Below are 18,899 nucleotides of genomic sequence, written 5' to 3'. Positions count from 1 at the left end.
TATATATATTCATTCTAATTAGTTATACATGTGATAGTAGAATGTGGGTCAGATGGTGGTTTCATTCCAAGTTTTCTAAGGAATCTCTATACTGCTTTCCAGAGTGGTTGCACCAGCAGTTTATGAGTGTACCTTTTTCTCTGCATCCTCACCAATGCTTATGCTTGTATTCTTGATAATTGCCATTCTGATTGGAGTGAGACAAAATATCCGAGTAGTTTTAATTTGCATTTCTCTAATTACTAGAGATGTTGAACATTTTCTCATATATTTGTTTCACTGTATTTCTTCTTTTGTGAAGTGTCAGTTCAGTTCCTTAGTCCATTTATTGATTGGATTATTTGTGTGTGTGTGTGTGTGTGTGTGTGTGTATGTGTTAAGTTTTTTGAGGTCTTTATATATCCTGGAGATTAATGCTGTATCTGAGGTGCAGGTGGCAAAGACTTTCTCACATTCTGTAGGCTCTCTCTTCACATTCTTGATGGTTTTCTTTGCTGTGAAGAAGTTTTTGAGTTTGATTCCATCCCATTTATCGATTGTTGATTTTACTTCTTGCGCTTTAATAGTCTTGTCAAGGAATTCAGTTCCTAAGCCGACATGATATAAATTTGGGCCTACTTTTTCTTCTTGTAGGTGCAGGATCTCTGTTGTAATGCCTAAGTCCTTGATCCACTTTGAGTTGAATTTTGTACAGGGTGAGAGATAGGGGTTCAGTTTCATTTTACTACCTATGAATTTCCAGTTTTCCCAGCACCATTTGTTGAAGAGGCTATCTTTTCTCCTATGTATAGTTTTGGCACCTCTGTCTAGTATGGGATAACTGTATTTATGTGGGTTTGTCTCTGTGTCTTCTATTCTGTATCATTGGTCTACCTGTCTGTTTTGGGCCAATACTATGCCTTCTTTTTTTATTTTTATTTTTTAATTTTTTTTTACTATAGCTCTGTAGTATAGTTTAAGGTCTGATGCCTCCTGCCTTACTTTTCTTGCTAAGGGTTGCATTGGCTATTCATTTTTCCAAATGAATTTTATGACTGCTTTTTCTAGTTCTATGAAGAATGTCATTGGGATTTTGTTAGAAATTGCATTAAATCTCCATAGTGCTTTTGGTGGTATGGCCACTTGACAATATTGATTCTGCCAATCCAAGAGCATGGAGATCTTTCCATCTTCTAAGATCTTTTTCAATTTCTTTCTTTAGTGTTCTGTAGTTTTCATTGTAGAGGTCTTTCACCTCTTTTGTTAGATTGATTCCCAGTTTTTTTTTTTTAATGCTATTGTGAATGGGGTAGTTTTCCTAATTCCTCTTAACACTTTTGATTTATGGGTATTGATTTTATATCCTGCTATTTTGCTGAATTCATTAATGAGTTCAAAAAGTTTTCTGGTGGAATTTTTTGGGTCTTATAAATCTAGAATCATGTTGTTGACGAATACATATAGTTTGAGTTCTTCTTTTTCTATGTGTTTCCCTTTAATTTCTTTCTTTTGTCTAATTGCTCTGGCTGGAGTTTCAAGGATGATGTTGAATAAAAGTGGTGAAAGAAGGCATCCCTGTCTTGTTCCAGTTTTTAGAGGGAATGCTTTCAATTTTTTTTCCATTTAGAATGATGTTGGCTTTGGCTTTAGTATAGATAGCTTTTACAATGTTGAGGTATGTACCTACTATCCCTAGTCTTTCTAGTATTTTTGAACATGCAGGGGTGCTATATTTTGTCATATGCTTTTTCTGTGTCTATTAAGATGATATGATTCTTGTCTATAAGTCTATCTATGTGATAAATTAACATTTATTGATTTCCGTATGTTGAACTATTCTTGCATCCCTGGAATGAACTCCACTTAATCGTGTGGTACACTATGTTTTTCATGTGTTTTTGTATGCAATTTGCCAGAATTTTATTGAGAATTTTTGCATCTATGTTCCCCAGGGATATTGGTCTGAAGTTTTCTTTCCTTGGTGTGTCTTTCTCTGGTTTTGGTATCAGGATGATATTAGCTTCATGGAATGAGTTTGGAAGGGTTCCTCCTTTTCTATTTCATGGAATAATTTGAAGAGTACTGGTATTCTTCTTTGAAGGTTTGTAGAACTTGGCTGAGAATTTGTCTGGTTTGGGGCTTTTTTTAATTGGTAGGCTTTTGATGGCATCTTTTATTTCATTGCTTGAATTTGATCTGTTTAAATTGTGTATGTCCTCCTGATTAAGTTTGGGTAGGTCATATGTCTTTAGAAATTTGTCAGTGTCTTCAATATTTTCTATTTTATTGGAGTATAAATTTTCAAAATAGTTTCTGATTATCGTCTGTATTTCAGTAGTGTCTGTTGTGATATTTTCTTTTTCATCATGAGTTTTAATAATTCATGTTTTCTCTTTCTGTTCATTAGCCTGGCTAAAGGTTATCAATTTATTTATGTTTTCAAAGAACCAACCATTTTTTTGTCAATTTTTGAATTGTTTCTTTTGTTTCAATTTCATTGATCTTAGCTCTGATTTTATTCCCTGCCTTCTACTACTTTTGGTGTTGATCTGTTCTTCTTTTTCTGATCTTAATGTGATTGCTTTGTGGCATAAGATATGGTCTGTTTTAGAGAAGGTTCCATGTGCTGCTGAGAAGAAAGTATATTCAATCGTTGATGGATGAAATCGTCTATATGTTTGTTAATTCTGTATTATTGATTGTATTACTTAGCTTTATAACTTCTTTGTTTAGTTTTTGTTTGGAGGATCTATCCAGGGGTGAGAAAGATGTTTTAAAATTACCCAGTATTATTGTTGTTGAGTCTATTTGATTCTTGAAATTGAGAAAGGTTTGTTTGATGTACATTTGTTTGATGCTCTATTGCTTGGGGCATAAATATTAACAGTTGTTATGTCTCATTGATGTATAATTCCTCCTTTTTGCCCTTCTGATTAACTTGGGCCGAAGTCTACTTTACCTGATGTGAGGATAGAAACCCCCCCTTGTTTGCATGATCCATGTGAGTGATAGGTTTTTTTCCCCCCACCCCTTCACCTTCATTCTGTGGATGTCTTTGTCTACAAGGTGAGTCTCTTGGAGACAGCATATTGTTGGGTCTTATTTTTTAATCCAATCTGCTAGTCTGTGCCTTTTGATTGATTAGTAAGGCCATTTATGTTCAATGTTGTTATTGAGATATGATTTTTATTCTCAGTCATTTTGGTTTTTATCCAGTTTTTAATTTGGATGAGTTTCTCCTTTGTTTGACTATTCCTTTAGTATAGTCCTTCTCTTTGCTGGTTTTCATTTTTTTTTAAATTTTATTTTCATGAAATATTCTCCTAGGAATGTTCTATAGTGTGGTCTTTCTAGTTTTGAATTCTTTTAACCTTTTTTTTTTATCCTGGAAGTTTTTTATTTCATTTTGAAAACTGAAGCTTAATTTTCCTGGGTATAGAATTCTTGGTTGGCATCCATTTTCTTTCAGTGATTGGTATATATTATTCCAAAGCATCCTAGCTTTGAGGGTCTGAGTTGAGAAATCAGTTGAGATCTGAATTGTTTTTCTCCTAAACATAATCTCACATTTTTTTGTGGTAGCCTTTAAAATTCATCCTTATTTTTTATGCTAGGCATTTTCATTATAATGTGCCTTGATATGGGTCTGTTGTAATGTTGTACATTTGGGGGTCTTGTAAGCCTCTTGTTTTTGATTTTCCATTTCATTCTTTAGGTTTGGGAAATTTTCTGGTATTACTTCATTGAAAAGATTTTGCATTCCATTGGTTTTTATCTCTGTGCCTTCCTCTGTCCTGATAAATCTTAAATTTGGTCTTTTCATGTTATCCCATATTTCTTGAAAGTTCTCTTCATGGTCTTCTACTATCTTCTCTCCATTGTCAACTTTATTTTTAAGATTATATATTTTGTCTTCATTGCCTTACACTCTGTCTTCCAAGTGCTCTAGTCTGTTGGTAATGCTTTCCATTGAATTTTTAATTTGGTTTATTGATTCCTTCATTTTGAGGATTTCTGCTTGATTTCTTCTCATAATCTCTCTTTATTGACGTGATCTTTTACCTCCTGAATTTTATCTCTGATTTCACTCCTTATACCATCCTTTACCTTGTGGATCAATTTAAGTATGTATATTCTAAACTCCTTCTCTGACATTTCTTCCACTGTGGTATCAATGGATTCTGTTATTGGAGCATCTTGGTTTGTTTGGTGTGATTTGTTCTCTTGCTTTTTCATGTTGTTTGTGTGCCTACCCATCTAACATTGTGGATCTGAGGCAGTATAGTTTCTATCCTGTAGATTTAGAGTGTCCCTGAACATTCCCAGTACCTCATCTTTAAGGGGGAGACAAATAATAACAGCCACCAATGCAAACAAAATACAGCATTAAACCAAATAGCCCTTACCAAGACATCTATTGTTTTATCACAATAAACAGAAATGATGTGTTCAGTTATTGCCTACAGTAAAAACAGTAAGTTTGCAAAATATTTTACAATTTCCAGTGGTGGATACAAAGAGAACAGAAGTTGTAGATGTGATGTTTATGAGGAAGGAGGAGAGAAGATAGAAGTAAAAAAATAAAGGAAGAGTAAATGAGGGAATAATAGAGGTGGGCTGTAGCAGGAGAGAAGAGAAAGAGAATCAGGGAAACAGATAAATGGGAGGAAAAAAAAATATATATATATATAAGTAAACATTTAAAAAATTGAAAAATAGAAAAAAGTAAAAATTAACGAATACAAACCAAAACTGAAAGATATTATTCAGATATCCAGTCCTCAATAAACTGATACATGACAACTATTTGATTCAAAAATGGTAGAAATATGAGAGAAAAAGAAGAAAAAATAAATCTCGATGAAAAATTATAAGTTGTTTCTGTTGAATTTCAAAAGTTTCTCAGCTTCCCTTCTCAGGGTGGGTGGGGTTGCTAGGGTGAGAGGATTAATAATCCTGGGGGTGGAACTCTGTGAGGCAGGGTATAGGCTCAGGTATACTCCAGTCTCTCTGTTGAATGCTACTTGGTCTGGAGATTTTAAGTCAGTGCACTACAGGGCCCAGCAGTTGCTAGTCCATACTGGAAGACCATACCCAGGAATCTCCTTTGGGTTCCCTTCTTTGGTGTAAGGAGCCTGTTCTTAGTCCACTGCGTCGCCTGCAGACTCCGTGATTCCTAGTCTCTGATTCAGTCTACAAACTCCATCTCTCCCACCCCCTCCCTTTCAAATTCTGGTCAGGTGCTTCTTTCCCAGCTGGTCCTGCAAGCAGTTGGATTGGAAGGTGAGAAGGAAGCCAAGTGGGTTTCCGTGACCAGTATTCCCCTGTGTAAACCTCTCTCCATTCTTGATTTTCTTCTGGTCACTTGGGCACACTACCTGTCACTCCATGCGAGTTTGCCTAACTTGTTTTTTGAGCCAGCCTCAGGTCTGCTAGAAATCAGCTCTCCTGGCTGCTGGCCTCTGCTCTGTGGCTGCACAATGGTTCCTTCCGATGTCTCCTGCATGCCTCAGGGAGAGAGATGATGGCTTCTTTTCGGTATAAGGATATTGAGCAGTGCAGCTTACTATTTATTCAGGCAGTGACTCTGACCTCTAAACTCTCCATACCCCAACATGCTTCAATCCTCCGGAGAATGGGGGTTCCTTTAATTCTCTTATTGCTTTACTGCATTCATGGAGGGACCATTCTGGCTGAATCTACAACCACTGCAGCAACTGTGAGGCTGGGGACTTTTCCCTTGTTTTATTATATTCGATCTCCTGAGTCCCCAATCTGTTTTAAGTGTCCAGTATTAACTTCCAGTAGAGTCCTCCCTAATTCTTGTTCATTCACCCACCTTGCTGAAAAGCTGCCTGTCTGCTTTTCTTGGTTTCATGCCTCAAAGCCACCAGGGAAGCAGCCTCTTTATTCCACCATCTTCCCTTCCCTTTTTATTTTTATTTTTTTGAGTCAGGGCTTCGCTAAGTTGCTGAGGCTGGCTTTGAACTTTCGTTCCTTTTGCCTCAGCCTCTTGAGCAGCTGAGATTACAGGCACATGCTGCTGCGCCTGGCTAATTTTTTGTTTTTAAATGTTTAAGAAATTAAAACCTTTGGAAGTAGTTGTGCCATTTTTATTGATGATTTATTAACTGAAAAAATAGTTAATAATAAAATCTACTTAAATGAAATTAATTTGAATTCGATTTGAAACTTTTTTTGATAGAAACTTGATGAGAGAAAGAGGTAGGTCTGTTAATCACATACTATTTAATCTTATGTTTGATTTTCAAATTTGAACATATCTAACTTTTCTGAATCTCTTTTGGGGTGAAAGCTAGATTGTTCATCCTGTGGTGGGGGCAACAAGCATAGGCTTAATTGTGATATTGTAGGAAGATCTACAAGACTTATAAAGAGTGGGCCTTGTCCAGGCCCTGGCAGGTTCTGGGCAGAGAGTAGGTGGCAGCTGTTAGCAGCTGAGGAGATAGGTAGTAAGGGGGGAGGTGGAATCAGGAGGAAGAGGCAGGTGCTGGGAAAGAGAGCTGTGTATGCAGACACCCCGAAGTAGAGAGCACCCAGTCCATTTGGGGAGTTACCAGTGGCTTTGTATAACTAGAGTCTGGTTATGAAGCTAAAAGTAAAATTGGAGATGTATCTAATGACCTCATGACAAGCCATCTTTGCTCTGCGGAGAAGTTTGAATTCTTTTCAGAAGGCAGGGGATAACTACCAAGTGATAATAAAAATAATAACAGTGTCATTTTAGCAAGACCATTTTAGAGAGAGTGGGGGCTGCTGTATCAGAGACGGTAACACAGGAGGAAGAATGCCAGTGAGGAGGCTGCAGGTGCATCCAAGCCATGATGGGGAGCATATGACTCAGTAAGGCAGGGTCGGGGTGAAGAGGATAGGGCAGGTTCTGTGTGCTGAGGAGACGGATGGGCAAGACCTGGAGGCCAGTGGATATGGGGAAAAACAAGAGGGAGGAAGTCAGCCACTCCCCAAATTTACAGTTGATATTCTCATTATGTTGCAAAATCAGACAAGCTTTTAAAACTCTTGTTGCCTTTTATGTAGTGTATCAAAGTTGCCCTCTTTGTTCTTTATATAGCTCTGAAACTCATTGCAGGTGATTGTAATTCATATTGAAGAAACAATTGGCCTACATGTTTTGATATATTTTAGTTTTTGTGTATCTCATGGGAAAATGATTCTCTAAAGGTCAATTGTGTAGGCTAGGAAATCTTTTAGGTTTAATTATAAAACATTAATCATTTTTCACAACATATCATTAAAACAGTGAACTACCCTTCTAAAATGTTGACTTTATGGTAGGTTTAGTAGAATTGTCCTGTGTTATAAGCAGACTCTAAAAAAAATTAGTTCATAATTCACTGGACAATTCTGTTGTAATGTACTGGTTTAGATTAGAGAGTAACTGTTAGGTATAAACTATTAATGTTTTTGTCTATTAGTGTCTCAGCACATTTCCTTTAGAAGGATATACATCTTCTTTTAGGATCTAACTTCCTCGCTAGATTCTCCAACTACTTTTTTCCTTTCCTCCCCTCCTGCCTCTTCCCTTCCTTCCATTCATCCAACCCAGGCCCTCTTTCATGCAGGGCAAGTACTTCATCACTGAGCTGTATCCCCAGCTCACTCCAATTGCTTTTCACTGGACAATCATCAAACAGACTTGCTAATCTGTTTATCTTTGGATTTAGATACTGCTATAAAATGAAGTGGCTAAATGACTATGAATATGTATATTTTAAAATATTTATTCTTAAGTTTTAAGTGGACACAATATCTTTATTTTACATTTATATGGTGCTGAGAATCGAACCCAGTGCCTCGTGCATGCTAGATGAGCATTTTACCACTGAGCCACAACCCCAGCCCCATGAAAATATATTTGAGAAAATAAATTGAGGATTCATATTGTGAAGGTCTTATGTTCTTCATTCTAACTTTTATCCAATAACATGTCTCCAAGCAGTGGGAGATAGAATAAGGTGCTATGAGGCAGTTCTTTGCTCATTGAAACTGAGGCTGAAGACACTATGATGGTGATGCTAACTTTACCTATATAATTGAAACACATGGTGATTTCAGCTATATAATTTAGTGCCTGAATAAAGGTGAATTTTCTATTGGCAAACATATTGATCAGTGAAAACTACTGTCTCTCTTATTTTCCTTTTCATTTCACAGTCCATTAAAACTGAGTTTTAAAATCTGACAGATTCGATTATAAATACAATTATCACCATTAACTAGTTATCCTAACCTTATAGCTTGTCATTTATTATTGCTAGCTTCTAGTTTCTATAAATTGTCTATTTTCTATAAAAAGTTCATCGTTACTTTTTACAGATGTTATTGTGAAGAGTAAGAAAATGTATGTCAAAGTAATTAATGTAGTTTTTAGTAGTTCCAGATTCTAAAACAGTAGGTTTTTGTTGTGATGTTTCCTATGCTGATTTTGAAATGTTGTGGAAACAGTCTGACTATATAATACTTTTAGAATTTACGTGTTTCTACAAATTTGATGCAGATGAGACAGAGCACTGTGATTTTTATACGGGTCTGTTGTTTTCATAGGAGGAACACAAATTTTGTTTTTTTAGCTTATAAAAACAACATTTTCTTTGTGTTTAATATTCAAAATCAGAAAAGCTGTAAGGATCACTAAATTTATGATTAAATGATAGTGAATTAGCATTAAAGAAAATAAGACTAAAAGTGACTTGTTTCATAATTACATAATTCAAAGGTGATAGATATTCTACTGAGGTAAGAGAAAATAAGAATGACTTAGTGGTTTCCATTGATTAATATGTTTGCCAATAGAAAATTCACTTTTCTCCTGGCACAAAATTATATTGCTGAAGTTACCATGTGTTTCAGTTATATAGAAGAAGTTAGCATGTTGAATACTATCATAGTGTCTTCAGTTAGATTTAAAAAAAGAATAAAAATGTTTCCCTCTTTAAACAAGTAATATATTGTGATGGTATGGTGCTTCATTATAATACAGTGAAGGTTATTCTGAGGGTTAATGTAGTCTAGCTGCTGGCTTCCAGATATACTGGCTCATTGCAGAATAGAACCTCAGTAGAACATGTCACCTTCAGACTGCCTCTGCCAAATCTCGGCTGTATCTTGGTGTCTTATGGGAAGCAGAGAGCGGTTTTCAGTATTTCTTTGCTAGATGTAAACTCTCTTGGCATATACAGTGTGATCTCTTTTGTCCTTGGATTTTTCCAAGTGGAACAGGTCTTCAAGACTTCCACTTATTTCAACTTTAGAGATGTTGGGATCCCAAGAGATTTCAGTTATGGATGAAGTTAAAGAGAAGAAAAATATTACACTTTTCAAATTTGCTTCTTGAGTAGGAGAACTAAAGATTTAATGTCAAGCTGTTGATTGCTGATACAAATTGGGCACTTCTTAAGTGAATTAAAAGTTGAAATTTTATTGTTATATTGATCTTCATACATAGAAAGACAGGCTAATTCATTTAAACATCTCTTTGGAGTCCTTTTTTTTTTTTTACAAAAAGAATATATTTTATTTGACAAAGATTTGGGAAATTCATATTTCTGAAGTGAGATTTGTTTTGAAATTTAATATAAACAGGAAACTTTAACAAAGCCTATAAATATGTTCCTGGAAAGGCAGTATAGCCGCTTTAATATCTTTGCCTAAAGAATAATTATCCTTCTAAGAGCTGCCTATGTCATTCTAAATTCAGATGTTGATGGATCTCGGGAGTAGCCAACTGTTCAGTTTGATCAGAGTGTTTAATTCACTGGTAAAAAAGAATGATACATTTAGGGGAAGTGAGACTGCAAACTTACTCTTCATTTTGAAGGTATTCTAAATCCAATTTCTGGAAGGTGTTCAAATTATTTTATCCCAAGGTTACATACCTGAAAATGCATATTTACATGTACTACTTGACATGTAGTATGTAAATATATGTTGAGCACCATATTTTCTACTAATCTTATATTTTGCTTTATTTTAGAAAAATAATGGAAGTTTTTTTTTTAATTTTTTATTGTTGGTTGTTCAAAACATTACATAGTTCTTGACATATCATATTTCACACTTTGATTCAAGTGGGTTATGAACTCCCATTTTTACCCCATATACAGATTGCAGAATCACATCAGTTACACATCCATTGATTTACATATTGCCATACTAGTGTCTGCTGTGTTCTGCTGCCTTTCCTATCCTCTACTATCCCCCCTCCCCTCCCCTCCCCTCTCCTTTTCTCTCTCTACCCCCTCTACTGTCATTCATTTCTCTTTGGAGTCCTTTTTACAGATAAATTATAATTCTCTGAAGTAAGATCCATACTTGTTTTTCCTTTATCTGACAATAACTTTAACGGGAAGTAATTAATTATCCCCTAATTGTTTTCTGGTTGATAAATATAGGAACAGTGTCTGCACTCTGCAACTTCCCAGCTCTTCTTAGATGCTAGGCAGCCCCACAGTCTGGGGAGGATGGGATGAGAGTTCTGGTCAGCCTTGAGGTCACTTTGTTCAATTGTTGACATTTTTCTAAGGTTCTGGTCCCTCCCTTATAAAATGGGGCAGGTAACCCCCATCTCACAGGGATGTTTCATGTAAGGATGGTGGAGGATGGCCTGTGGCCACCCCTGTAAGGAAGTTTCCATGAAGACTTTGTGATAAAGGGTGCAATGGTACTAGCCAGCCTGTGTTCCCAGCCTGCAGCCACTTGGTGCCAAATTCTCTGTGCTTGGGGCACATCGGTTTCAGAGCAGGCTTGACTCCCTGAGTCTTGGGAATGTTCCAGTTGACTGCATGTTCTCTCTTGGGATCAGGGCAGCAGACACAATGTTTTGTTAAGCTGAGCTAAAGGAGCAGATTCTCTCCAATATATTGTGCAGATTAGGTCTTTTCTGTAGAAGAACATCCTTTCATTTGAGCATGATTCAACTCCCTCTGTTATTTTAACAAGCCACCTGCTATAACAAACTCAGCAGTTACCCTTAGGAAGGAATTTGATGATTCTTCTTTGCACAAGCCTGTCTGCTTTTCCTTGATGGGCTTTTGGCATTTTGTGACCTATTGTACTTCAAGTTAGGCTCACAAAGTTCTGTATGTGACCTGTGGAGTACAAGTTCTCAGTTGTACCGGCTTTATATCCATGAATCCGAAATTACATAGATTCTTGTTAGCAGATGGAAAAGGAGGTGCTGATTTTACTACACATTAGGCCATAAAGAAGTAGATGCCTCTGGGCTGTGTTGTATGTATGAAAAAATGGGAGTGTAGGAGACGCCATTATCCATAATACATGCTTTTGAGTGGGAATACAAACAGGAGCAAAAGAGGGTTGGGAAGGAAGCCATGGTTGGGCATGTCTTTAAATTCTCTGCCAGGACATCTCACCTTTGCTGTGTTTTAGTGTCCTCCTATTTTGACTGTTCTTCAACAGAACCTCTCACGTGAAGGACCCTGTTGTCCCCTAGACATTAGTTCAGTCTGGAGGGGAATGAGCCACCCTTTCGGTCTCTGGAGCGGATGGAGTAATTGGAAGCCTCTGTGGGTAAAATCCACAAGGACCCTTTGTAATCACCTAGCATTTCATATTCTGAGTTCTTGGGGGTTTGCCACATGCTTTTGCCTGCTGTCTTAGAAACTTACATTTAAAATCTGGTCCTTGACATGGGTCCTTTTGTGAAACAACCATAGCTTATTATGATTGAAGGATGACATGATGTTTTTGAATTCACTCTTACAATGTTTTCTAAGGAACCATACTAAAATAGTCTAATGTTCAAATTAGAATATTTGAAGCTCTCCTTAAAATGAAGCATATCTAATTTCAGGCTTAAGTTCTTAGGGATGTATAGAAATATATATATATTATAAGATCTGGGAATTTTTTAGGATTATCCCCTTTCCCACAAGAAAATAAAACAAACCTATGCAGCCACAAATATTCCCTAATTGCAGGCCTTCCCAAAGTAGCAGCAGTAATAGTGCCCCCCAAATATTATTTTTCCTGTTTGATAAAATTTTTTAAGATGGCTTCCCTTTTGGCCTTCACATAAATTAGACATTACTACTTACTCTTCTTTGGAAATAAGATCCTCATTGGAATCATAATTAAGTAGATTTTTGAACATAGATTGCAAAAATGGCGGCAGTAATAAATAGACATTTGTGTGAACAAGAGAAGTAGACTTTCCCTTAGGAGTGATTACATCAGCTTATAATACCTTGTTTGTATGTACAGTTACTAGTTTGTACGTGTCATGAGTTGTTTTTGCAGGAATAGGGTAGAATTTAGTATAAATACTTTTGAAATATGGAGAAGTTTAATTTTCCAGGGCTGTTTTATTAGCAATTTTTAGATCATGAAGTGATTTTATCTAAGATTAGTTCTAATATGCCATGTTGTTTTACTCTTTATTTTCTAGGGAATACCTTGGTAAGCAGCTTCAATCTGAGCAGCCTCAGACTGCTGCTGCTCGAAGCTGAACTGGCCTCTTCCACTTCCCCTTACCCGTGAAGACTACCTGGAGTGGGAGCCTCAGTATTTAGGGTCAAGAATATAGTTTTTAATTTTACTTGTGATTTTCTTCTGTTGTGTAGCTTCTCCCAGTACTGATTTCTGAAAAATGTGTTTGCTTGTTCAATTGTATAACAGTGTTTTCTGTATCTAAGGAAAATATTTCTGTTACACATACTGCTTGCAATTTCTGTATTTATTGTTCTATGAAAATTAATATAGCTATTAAAGAATTCTCACTCCAAATGTCTCATTTTTCTTTCTTATTCCTTACTTGGACTTTAAACAAAAGTCACTTGTTTCTTTCAAACCAGATTGGGAGAATTGTTGCAAAGTAGTGAATGGCAAGTAAATGTTTTGAAATTGTCTTTGAATCATCTCTTATCAGTGGGTATCTACACAGACACAAACACTGTAGCTGTTAGAGTGAGCAATACATACTGTGTTGCTTAATGATGGGCATGTTCTGAAGAACATTAGGCATTTTGGTTGTGCAAACATCACAGAGTGCACCTATACATACCTAGATGGTTTAGGTCAATCACTTGTACACTTAATGCAATCAAAGAGATGGGGTAAACACCAGGTGAATGAGCCTGCTGCTGGTGTAACTGCATGCTGTTTTACAGTAAACCTTTGCTGTTATACAATAAGCTTTAATAAACAAGTAAAAAGAATATTCTTTAAAATAGTGATAGAAAGTATAGCATAATCAGTGCATAAACCAGTAACATAGTCTTTTTGGCGGGTAGGGGACCGTTGATTAAACCCAATGGTACTTTAACCACTGAGCTATATATCCCCAGCCTGTTTTATTTTTGAGACTGGGTCTTGCTAAACTGCTTAGGGTCTTGCTGAGTTGCTGAAGTTGGCCTTGAACTTGCAATCCTCCTGCCTCAGCCTCCCAAACCATTGGGATTACAGGCATAGGCCACTGTGCCCAACTCATAGTTAGTTATTTATTATCACTATCAAATGTCATGTGCTGCATGTAACTGTACTTGGTCTACTTTTATATGACTGTGTGCATATTTACAGCAGCCTCACCACACAAATGTGTAGCATGTTAGGCTCAGATGTCACAATGGCTATAATGCCACTGTGTGATAGGAATTTTCTAGTTTCATTTAATCTTATGGGGCTACATTGAATATGCAGTCCACCATTAGTCAAAACATTGTTACATGGGGAATGATTATATTTAGAGAACTTTGAAATCTTAAATTTTTAACATCCTGTGGTCTAAAAGATTTGTTCATGGAGTTCCATGAAAAAATTTACCTATAGGTTAGTTTATTCCTTTGATTTCTTATACTTCAGATTTAAAGTACCTCATTTAAAAAATGATTCTTTTTTTTTATACATGACATCCTCATTTGTTTTGTTTTAGTAATTTTGGTTTAAATATTGCCAAAAGAAATCTTACTTCTCCCCCTCTCCTAAATTTTGGGAACTACAGCCCTTTAGTAGTATATATGTGACAGGCATTTTCCCCTATCAACAACAACAGCAACAAAAAACATCAGCTGGTCTCTCTGACTCTCATTTTCATTTTTCCCCCTTCTTATTCCTAGCAGTTTTCTGAATGTTGAGTTGTTAAGTTAATTTGCTAAGGCTAATAATCCATTTGTTGTTTCTCCTATAGAAAGATACTCATAGGTTCCATCTCCTGTTTAATATTCAAAGATTGTTTCACTTTCAACATAGAGATCTTGTAGAAAAGTTAAAAAGATGTTTTTGTTAGTGGGTTCTTGTGACTTAGGGATTTTCCTTAAAAGGTACATATTTGCCAGAATGTCAGTGATTTGGTCAGACCAATATATATTTATATTTTTTTGACAACAAGTTTAAAATTTTTAAAATTGCTCAGTCCTAGATATTTTTACTTTCAGAAACCTGGAAAATACTAAATAGAGCTTTTCTCTGTGGTAATTACAGGTTCTACATTCAGCAGATCAGTTTTCCCGTTAATGGTCTGTGAATTATTAAATTTTTTAAACACTCAACGTTGGAAAGTTCTGATCATAGGTTCTGATTTTGGTTTCATTATGCAAAAACCTGTACTTCTAAAGTAGAAATCAGTGACAGTCATTCTGGTGGGAATTGTTAGTGCTATAATTTCCAAGAAGTGCTTTTGTACATGGGAAGCCCTACTCCCATGTCATCATATTTTAATTATTATCCTATATATTAAAATTAACTATCTCTAGGCACCTTTTTTCTGTTCAACCTGTTCACTTTCATTTTTTTGAGAATTTTAATATTTTTTTATTTTATTTTTTAGTTATCGGCGGACACAACATCTTTGTATGTGGTACTGAGGATCGAACCTGGGCCGCATGCATGTCAGGCGAGTGCGCTACCGCTTGAGCCACATCCCCAGCCCCCATTTTTTTCTTAATGCTTTTGATTAATATTCAGTGACTAAACCCTCGAAGTTTACATATTCAATTGAATGGCAGATACATAACAGCAGAATAATAAATGTGACCAGGCAAATCTAAGTAGTAAATTCATGTAAACCTACTCAGGTGTATACGTGGTAGGACAAATGCTATTAATAAGCATTTAAAAGTCAGCGTAAACAAAGCCCAATAGTTACAAAGTGTGTTATTACATCTGTATCAACAAAATTTACATAAAACCATTAATATTATAGGATTGAATTATTTCTTCATTACCCCATGTTTATGTAACCAAACACAGTGGGTTTTCCCATTGGTAAGTGCAAAGCCAATAAGCACAACCAAGAGAGAAAAGTGAAGGAAGGTTGATAAGTTATAGCAAGCAAGAAGAGCATGGGGATGACTTCCAAAGCAGTGTCTCTGTGAACAAAGGAACAAGGGAATTTTGTTAGGAAGATAATGCATATTCATAGTGGGGAGACTCACCCTTGCATGTAGAGGTGGGCACATTCCTGCAAATGCACAGTTCTAGATCATGCTTTGTACATTTTTATGTTTAAAAATAGTAGAGGGTCCAATGCCTAAATTCTCCCCTGAAGAATCTGGCATTAGAATGATGATGAGCAAAATTTAGGTCACCTAGAGCTAGGGTTGGGTGACTTTGTTTTCTTCTCTGGAGGGCCTTATCAGAAATGAACAAAAATCAACTCGAGCTGGAGTGCAATGGTGCATGCCTGTAATCCCAGTGTCTCGGGAGGCTGAGGTAGGAGAATCGTTCAGAGTTCAAAGCCAGCTCAGCCAAAAAAAAAAAAAAAAAAAACTAGTCACCTCAGCAAGCCTGGAATGCTAGGATCTGGCCCTCCTGGTTGGGTACTTATAACACTAGGGAAAACGTAAAGTGTTAGCTCCCAAACAAGAACTTATAGTTAAGCACCTGTCCTTGTGTCTCAGATGATACACATCCCTTCAAGTTCCTCTTTCTTATTTTTTTCCCCCTGGGGCAGGTACCAGGGATTGAATTCAGGGGCACTCAACCACTGAGCCACATCCCCAGCCCTATTCTGTATTTTCTTTAGAGACAAAGTCTGAGTTGCTTAGCACCTGGCCTTTTTTTTTTTTTTTTTTTTTTTTTAACGTGTGTAATTCAGTTTTTTAAACACATTCATAATGTTGTGAAAACATCATTGCCATCCATCGCCATCACTTTTCATCTTATAAAATGGAAACTGTATCCATTAAACATTAATTCCTTCTCCCCACATCCCACCTACCCAGTTCATAGAAAACACTGTTCTACTTTCTATCTGTATAATTTTGGGCTACTTTAAGTATCTTACGTAAGTGAAACCATTCAGTATTTGTCTTTTTGTGACTGGATTAATTGTAGCTAGAATAAAATCTTCAAGGTTCATTCTTTTTGTAGCATGTTGAAGAGTTGCCTTCCTTTTCAAGGCTGAAAAATATCCCATCATATGTATCCAACTTTATACATTTGACTAGCTTACAGCTCTCGAGTTCCTGTCACAGAGCTGTGGGGAATGCTTTGTAGGTGGATATGTAAGTTAAGTAATACGTCTTGAAAACCAGGAGGCTCCAGGACTCCATGTGGTGATCCAGCCACTGACAATCTGTGCTGCTTTTTGTGATCAGACTTTCAGTTGAGTTTTTAAAATCCATGCTCTATAGCTGAATCCTAATCAATCACTTAAAATTCCCCTCTTTTGCAACCCAAACCCAAAAAGTTTCCTTGTTTTACAATCCCATGCAGAAAAGGGCTTTCTAGGTTCTTGGACATCGCTCAGCTCCATGATATTCAGCCCCTTAGTTAAGTGTTGTATGCCCTCCTTCGTTTCTGTCCCCTTTCTCTCTTAAAATCCCATAACCATCGGTCCTTTCTCAATTTGTCAGAAATAATTTCACTATTTGAAGTTGAAATGTATTGGAAAAAAACAGTTTACAATTTGGGTATTTTATTGAATTTCTTGATGAGGGCTTAACAGGTTCTACAAAGTTCAATAGGAAACCCAACTAAACCAGTTTCTAAAATATTTTTTATTAATCATTTATAATAAAATCAACCTGAGCAGGTATGAACATTAACTTTATGTGGAAAAAACTTCTGACTTAAGATTTTGAGAGGCACACAGTCCTATAAAACGGGAATAAAATCATATCTTTCTTTCTTCAAAAACTCCTTTTGGGTCTTGTTCACACTAATATTTTAAAAGATGCATGGAAATGGGCTTTCCCATTGGTAGTTGAAGTTTATTTCCACACTTTACACTTGAATAACTACAAATATCAGGTAACAGAATGTCTCCAGTCCAAAAAACTTCTTTCACTTCTAGCCATATAAGAGTAATTGGTGCTGATTTCAGGTAATTGAAATTTAAATACTTTCATCACCTCTAGCTGTCAAATCCTGGAAAGACAGAGGCAGGCTTTAATGCTTTTGATCTATTTGAAAATTACTTAAAAGTTTCCCTTTTCCCGTTTTTTTTTTTTTTTTTACCTTTGCTAATAGAATATTTTAGACTAAATTTTGAGATCACTCAAAGTTTGTAGGTGGCAAAGTTACTTTCCAAATCTACACCTGGTAATGAAATCATTCAGATTTCAAGAAGAGATTTCTTTTTTGTTGTGCTGTACAAAATGTTCTGTTTTTAAGAGATGTGGCTTTCTTAACAAGTTGCCAATGGGAGAGTCAGCTGGAGAGAAGAAAGGGCTTTGAGTAATGTTAAGGTCCCTCAATAGTGTATGCAAAATCTGACACCAAATTCATGTTTTCTTTCAGTTCTTAAAAGAGAAAGGGTTAAGTACTATTGCAAAATTAGGATAAAATTGCTGAAGGAACACTTCTATGTTTGAAGTCATACTGGTCCAAGATGCTGTACCTTCCCAGCTTTGCCTTTTTCCCTTCTTGAACAAAGAAAATATCAGGAACTAGGTTGAAGGAGCCAATGTACATAAGGCACCAAATAACAGTGTTTGTAACATATAGTATTAAAATATGTGGAGCAATGGCATAAAGGTTGCAGGGAGGAGGAAATGGGGCTATTCCCTTGTAAGGTGATCACATTAGACATCAAGTAGTATAACATAATACAAAGTAGACTGACGATTTCAGGATACATACCTAACTCCTGGAGCAACCACCACCACAATAAACTGAAAGTAAGTGGTAAGGCTAAGGGGCCATAGAGTGGAGTACTCAAAATACTTGCTTAACCCAAAAGAAGAGACATGGAAGGAACATATAAGAGAGGGGACACATAGGAAATAGATAGCAAAAATATAAACCTAAGCCCATCAATACCATAACTACAGCAGCAGGCAGGGAGCTTCACGCATATAGAAATTTGACTCTGTGAGCGGGCCCACTCCAGGAAGCCCACTGCTACCAGTTCCCAAGATTCAGGGAGACGAGCTAGTCTGGAATACCAAGTGGCCTCACTCTGTCACTCTCTGTCACCTATACCTTTGCAGACTGTAATAGAGTGGAAAAAAACAAGAGTCCCAAGTCAATCACTACTCATCCAACTCTCCCAGCTTCCAAAATTGTCCTGCTAGCATTTGTATTATCTCATTTGTTCTTCTGATTATTGTTTTTTGTTTATTTTTTTAAAAAAATTCCTTTTAGCCTTTCAAGTGGGGTTTCAGAAGAAACAGAAATAAATGTGTGTGTTCAGTTGATCATGCTTACACTGAAATCCTGAAGGTGGTATTTTTGATCAATGTTGACTTGTAAGAGAGAGAACTTTGCAGGGCCAGGGCAGGAGGAGTTCACAATCCTTCAGGGCTATCCAGGTGGGTTTATTTCTTTGTCCAACCTGTTAGTCTGTGTATGTCATGTGAGGATAGGCCTTTATTCAATTTTGGAGTAAGGAAAGGGGAGCAGATGTACCAGAGCATATGGTTTCAGAGTGGAAAAGATTTTAGAGGTTGTGGGGTTTTTTAAAAATTTTTTTTTGTAGA

The 18,899-nt window shown here is 36.4% G+C and overlaps 1 protein-coding gene across 2 annotated transcripts in view; it reads left to right on the top strand.

The window, feature by feature from the left end:
* Atp6v1h (ATPase H+ transporting V1 subunit H) overlaps window positions 1-12,765 on the top strand; it is a 115,226-nt gene extending 102,461 nt beyond the window's left edge. For both annotated transcript variants that reach the window (XM_048782896.1, XM_015485786.2), the window contains one exon: window positions 12,428-12,765. In XM_048782896.1, the coding sequence (XP_048638853.1) occupies window positions 12,428-12,488 (61 nt within the window). In that variant the 3' untranslated portion in view covers window positions 12,489-12,765. The remainder of the gene's footprint in view (window positions 1-12,427) is intronic.
* Window positions 12,766-18,899: the final 6,134 nt, after the last annotated feature.

Source organism: Marmota marmota, unplaced genomic scaffold (genome assembly GCF_001458135.2).
Source record: "Marmota marmota marmota unplaced genomic scaffold, marMar, whole genome shotgun sequence".
Taxonomy (NCBI): Eukaryota; Metazoa; Chordata; class Mammalia; order Rodentia; family Sciuridae; genus Marmota; species Marmota marmota.
The sequence above is the reverse complement of the archived record's forward strand: the minus strand, read 5'-3'. Positions and strand labels throughout refer to the sequence as shown.